This window comes from Tricharina praecox (genome assembly GCF_024521635.1).
Source record: "Tricharina praecox strain CBS 144465 chromosome Unknown BZA05scaffold_39, whole genome shotgun sequence".
Classification (NCBI taxonomy): domain Eukaryota; kingdom Fungi; phylum Ascomycota; class Pezizomycetes; order Pezizales; family Pyronemataceae; genus Tricharina; species Tricharina praecox.
The window spans coordinates 143799-149781 of NW_026250441.1; the positions used below are offsets into that span (position 1 = coordinate 143799).

General features: G+C 55.9%; 1 protein-coding gene across 1 annotated transcript; it reads left to right on the plus strand.

Moving 5' to 3' along the window:
- The first annotated feature begins 1135 nt into the window (after window positions 1-1135).
- Window positions 1136-1964, plus strand: BZA05DRAFT_194191 (uncharacterized protein). Its single transcript, XM_051479439.1, has one exon. It carries the CDS (start codon window positions 1360-1362, stop codon window positions 1858-1860), a length of 501 nt encoding a protein of 166 aa, XP_051335147.1. The 5' UTR covers window positions 1136-1359; the 3' UTR covers window positions 1861-1964.
- Window positions 1965-5983: the final 4019 nt, after the last annotated feature.

Sequence of the window (5983 nt, forward strand, 5' to 3'; positions counted from 1 at the left end):
GTTACCAGATAGGCACGGTGCATATCGGATCGTTCTCGGGGATGCGGTTTTGGGGAACATAGGTAACTAGGTACATAGTTACCTATGCATACCAACAGTGCAGAATCCGAACCTACCCGGGCAGCGGGACATGGATATAGACGACCGCTCGCGTTCAGGCTTGGATGTCGGGACCCAGAGCCTTCCCAGTTTTCTCACTGGTGGTGGTGGTGGTGGTGGTGGTCGTCTTTCGTTCATTCGTACCAGCTGAGGGGTACGAAATACCGGGTGGACGCAAGTGCAGTACAGTACAGCAAAGTACAGTACAGTGCAGCGCAGTGGAGTGCAGGTTAGGTTCCACCCACCTCTACTATCCTTCGCTCCACGTAGGCACGTATCCGCAGACTCGCAAGCGAAAGGGCAGAGCACGTATCCGACGACTTGTAGATGCGGTTGGGAGTTGATGCGCACTCGCACTGTTTCTCGATCGCAACAACTGCCGACAGACGCCCCCTTCCCCTTCCCCCCACAGTTCCGGCGATTTCCGATCTATCCGGACCCTTCTGGATGCTCCGGAGAAGGTTCGGTGTGGTTTGAGGATCAGGATGAGGATGAGGATGGGCATGCAGGCACGCAGCAGAGTCCCGCGTGCTAGTTATCGGCTTAGGGTATTGCCCGAGCCTTGAGGAGGGAGAAGGAGGATGACGTTTGTGCTGGTTGGATGGCAGATGCAGATCGATTGCCATTGCCATTGCCCGACCGTGAGTTTCGCTTTTTTTCTTTTCTTTTCCTTTGCTTGCTTGCTTCTCTCGGAGAGTCGGAATCTCGGCAGATGCTTGCTGCTGGCATGAGATCTGTCTGTCTGTCTGTCTAGGAAAGCGGATACCGAGAAGCACACCCGCCGTTTTCTTACAGCTAACGTTCCGTGCGGCGGACTCAGTTAGATGTATATTTTGCCCGGCATATATGGATACTTGAGCAAGTACTCCGGGGGTTTACCATTCGAAATCGATTCCGGGGAGTTGTTCCGTTTCGCCCAGTACCAGTGTACCACTCGGAAGGATCAATCAGTATCACCCGCTCCCCAAGAAAAAACCGATGAGGGTTCCCCTTGCAATTAGGGCGGGCACTTCAGATATCTCTCGACCAAGCCACCGGTTATTTCGGGTGTATATCGACGGCGAGGGGGGTGGGCAAGAACTTTGTTTAGAGCAAGCATCACTGCAGCAACGGCCCGGATATATGGACCGCCTGATAGCATTATTGCTGTGATAGGCACATAGATTTGGAGACACAGCGGGAGCATGCGTCCAGCTCGGAGCCGGAGCGGAGCAATCAACTGCACGTGTGCAGGTACAGCTACTATATGTACTCTAAAGTATGGAGATATATATTAGAACAACGGGAGAGGGAAGGAAACCCGAACACACGCACGAACACACGAACGCACGCAGGCAAGCACGCGTATCTTTCCCTCCCTCCCTCCCGCGCCCCACACAATGTCTCGGTAGATGGAGATGGACACTCCTCCTCCTACACTGGCTGCAAATGGGAGTTTGGATCTCCAACGTACCTTTGATACGCGGCTGCGGATCGTATCTGGGACGGTGCATGGGCATGGGCTTGGGCGTGGGCGTGGACGTGGGCATGGGCTTCCGCTCTGTGGGCGTGCGAGAGACCTTCTATAGTACCTACATAGATCCTCCCGAGGCAAGAATCAGAATCAGAGCCGGAAGTGCAGTTTCGAAGTCCGTTGCGACACGGGACCCAGGGGTGCACCTGGGGGATCTGGAGGCAGGTGGAGAAAACGAAACATTCGACATTCAGTCTGGCCAGGGGGGTAGAGTAACTACTCGATACATAGTCAGCTCATGGGGGTGATGGCGGTGGTAGGCCTCGCTTGGGATACGGCCGACCGGACAGTCGGCATTACGGGGTGAATCCAGTGATGGTGGATTGAGATTGATGGCAGCAGGGAGGGATGTGGTATACTAGCAGATACCGTAGAATCGTGCTGGATGGCTGTTACGGGTTCTATTCATCCTTGCAGGAAGTAGATTACTAAGAGGTAGATAATAACTGTACGGTATGTATGTACTCGACGAGGAATGCCGTACTGCAACCACAACATCACACATCACACATCGCACAATCGCACAATCGCACAATCGCCCGCTGCACCGGCATCACGAACACACAAGATATCAACCGGGGTGGGAAATCTGGCAAATGCCATCGACCTCTCGACGTTTCCATTTGCCAATCGCTCGCAGGCCAGGGCCCAGGGGGGTGAGTGACTTGGTGGCATGATGCAATACCATCCGACGACTCGCCTTTGGGGAGTTCTTATTTTTATCTTTGCTCAAGCCCGGCCAAGTCAACGCTCAACGCTCTCCTCCGCGCCCGCACGCCGTCCCCTCCGGAGTCAGTCCGACTTCGATGTCGTGCTTTTTTTTTCTTTCGTTTTTCTTTTCCGTGGCTCACCGTCGTCGTCGAGCCTGAGCCAATCAAGCGGCGCGAATGCGTGGTGATTCTCTTCAAGGCGAGAGTTGTGGCAGCCAATGGGCGGCGTTGAAACGGCCTCTTGGCGTCACAGCAATTTCGGGAGGGATGGGGGGCGGATGATCCCTGATTTATCTCCACCTCGACTCTGGAGAATAGAGTGAAAGGCAGTCGCACACGAGATCGCTATCGACGAGTACTCTACCTCCTCTACATAGTTACTATAGTAATTATCTAGGTAGGTAGGTTCTCCATCAACAGCCTCACTTTGGACGTCGTTTCGGTGCCGAGTCGCGGTTGTCGTCGGAAGTGCTCGATTGGCCCACCGCGACTGGCTGGTTGCCGCGTAGAGTACTCTGGTCGAACTCGACTCGACTGGTCGTCGTCGAAATGACATGGGCATGGTCAAGGTCATGGTCATGGTCATGGGAATATGTCTCGATGGGGGGACATGGGGGCATGGGGGAGAACTCAAGTCTCCAGATAGCCGCCGGGAACCAGGCACGTGCGATCAGGGAAGAGATATCTTACCACCTCCACTACCACGACCACCATCACCTCCACCACCACGAGTCTATAGTACCGTACCGACCGGAGAAGCCGCAGCTCAACAGCTCAACAGCCTCAAATTCTGGTCCGGATCGTTTTCTGCCTATCACGGCCCCCCCTCCCCGTCTAGACCCTGGAGCGGCGGATGTACTAACGAGAGAGTACCGGTAACTACTATACAAGTAGATGTGTAGAGAGACCTCTTCGGCCTGCTTGTTTTGCAAATTTGAGGGAACAGAGGGGGGGGGGGGGGGGGGGCAGCAAAGGTGTGACCCGACCCCACCCCATCCTGCTCGTCTTTCCGTCTGCCCGTCCGCCCCCGGCGAATCCGACGGATTCTGCACCATGATTGATAGATGAAGAAGGGACGCCTTGCTCGATCCTTCAGCCGAGGCGAGGCGTGTCTTGGACTCCACGCCTAGTTACGCATGGAAGTCCGTATGTGGGGATGGCAGCCAGCTTCCGTCGCTAGAGTAACTAGCCCGGAGCGGGACTCGGGGAGTCGGAGCCCGTCATAACGAGACATTTTAGTAGCCGGTTGGCTGGCTGGCATTGGCGTGCAAGGCTGGCTATCCTACTCTCCGTCGTGACGAGGCTACTAACTACTGTACAGAGACATCTTGTTTCTTCGCTCACGTTGCCGTTGATGGTCGCCGGTTGGTAGTGAACATGGGGAAATTGCTGGTCCGGTGTGCACTATTAGTGGTGGTGTCGGAGTCGGAGTCGACGAGGTGGGATTCTGGGATGGGGATGTGGAATGTGGGGTGTGGAATGTGGGCAGCTAGAGCCATATGGAGCGCGTGGTTGGCAACGAACGAACGAACGACCACCGGCTCCTTAGATTGCCCCTGGGTGCGTCGTCCAGCCAGTTGGTCCGTTTCTCCCGAGTGATCGAGACACGACGTCACTCGACACGGTGAGCAAGAAGCTTGCCTCGTCGTCGTCGTCGTCTTCGGAGAAGGAGGCGGGATTCGCTGCTGCGCAACCCAGTATCGCTTAACTTCCCGCCACGCACGCAACCACCGCCGTCGACTCTTGCGCGGAACACGGTACACGACAGCTGTGAGTGCATCGCTGCCTCTACCACTTATGCCCGGTACGGCGGTACACCACAGCTGTGAGTGAGTGAGTGAGTTGCATCGTCGCTTCCAACCGCATATGCAGTGACATCGTGACATCGTGACTTTTTCCAAAGTGGACAGTCGGTCGGTCGGTCGGTCGTACTTTGCTTTTCAAGTCGAAGCTCGAGCTCCCTACCGCGAGCAGTATCTGCACTCTCGAGGAGCCCTCCCCCCCCGTTAACTCCGATCCGCCACGATCAACGCGGTGCCAGCTGCCCCACGTCCGCCAGTCCACATGCACATACCCGGAGAGTGTCGAGGCTGGAAGTCAACGCACGGAATCCGACAGCAGCCTGCCCTACAGCGAGTGAGTGAGTGCGTCCATCGGGGAGATCTTCCGCTGCTGCTGCTGTGCACTCCGCTGGGAAGCGGTGGTGGAGTGGGAGCGGTCAGAAGGAGCAAAGTCGGGCTGGGACGGCGCGGATGACTGGCAGCAGCAGCAGGTATGGTCAGATACATTCTGCAGGTAGAGGGGAGATTCGCAGTATCTTGCCCCGCAGTGCTGGTTCTGCTGCTGCTGCTAAATGGAAAGCTTCGGATCACACAACTTACAAGTCTCCGCCCGCTCTCCGGCGTTTTTTTCCGCTGCAATACTCCGAGTGACTGCCTATGCGTTTCGTGTCGTGTCGTAATCTGCCCCCCCACCCCCGGAATGGATTGGCCCTTATGCGCGCATACGCGGGTCGCAATGCATTATTCCATCATCATCGAGGAGTACATGTAGGTACATGTGCAACGTATGCATAAATCTCCATGAGAGGATCCCCATGGCAGGTCAGCCGGCGGAGTGCGGAGTGCGGAGTGGGTGAGTGAGTGAGTGAACCGCCACTGTGGATGGACTGCACTGGACTGGTCACGAGACGACGGACGTGCCCCCTATTCCGTGCATATGTGGTCTTTCCCGTGACGTTGGACGGAGATGGAGTACATACACGTAGGTACACGTACATCCCCCCCTCCTCGTACCTTCCTATCCCCCGGCCAACGTAGCATATAGCGGGGGGGATATATCGCAAGCCCCCCCGCCCCCGCGAGCACGCACGGTATATATGTACTCCATGTACGGTATGTACGTACGTCTATTTAAGAGCACCAACCAACCAACCAACCAACCGGCACGTAGCACCAGAACATCTCGGTAATCTTCGCTTGCTAGGCCATGGGGAAGGGGGGGAAGGGGGGGAGGGTGGGTCAGTAAGTAAGTCGGTCATGTTTTTCTTCTTCTTCTTCTCTCCCTCTTCCTCAGCCTTGGGACTTAGGATTTGAGATTGATTCAATCGGAATTGCTGCTGCGCCGGGCTCAGCCTCTACGGGATAAAACGGGTTTCAACTCCGTGTCAGTGGGTGGGTGGGTGGATGGGTGGGTGGATGTGTGTCGTGTGGGTGGGTGTGTCTGTGTTGCTCTTACTACGGCGGCATGAGGTCTCAGACTCAAACTCTGCTCCTCTCTAACCTCGAGAGTCAGCGTCAGAACCGAGGAGTCGGAAGCACCCTCACCGCCCGCAGCATCAGCATCAGCCATCAGCCATCAGCTGCAATACCTCCGCCAGCGATATGAATTCCGTGCGCATCCATCAATCCATCCATCCATCCACCCATCCATCCATCCCTTTCCGTTCCGTACGTACGTGTACGTAGTAACTTAGGTTGGTAGGTGGGCGGTCAATTCCGGCCGTGAAGTATGCGGGTAGCCGTCCGGAGTGGTACACGAGGAGTAGGACTCAGGAGGGTGGGAAAAGTGAAGAGGACGCAAGACAGGACCAGACCTTACTATGTACTCGGTGACGGTTGCCATGGGAGAGCTAATAAAGTCCCAAATCGAGGAGTGCAGC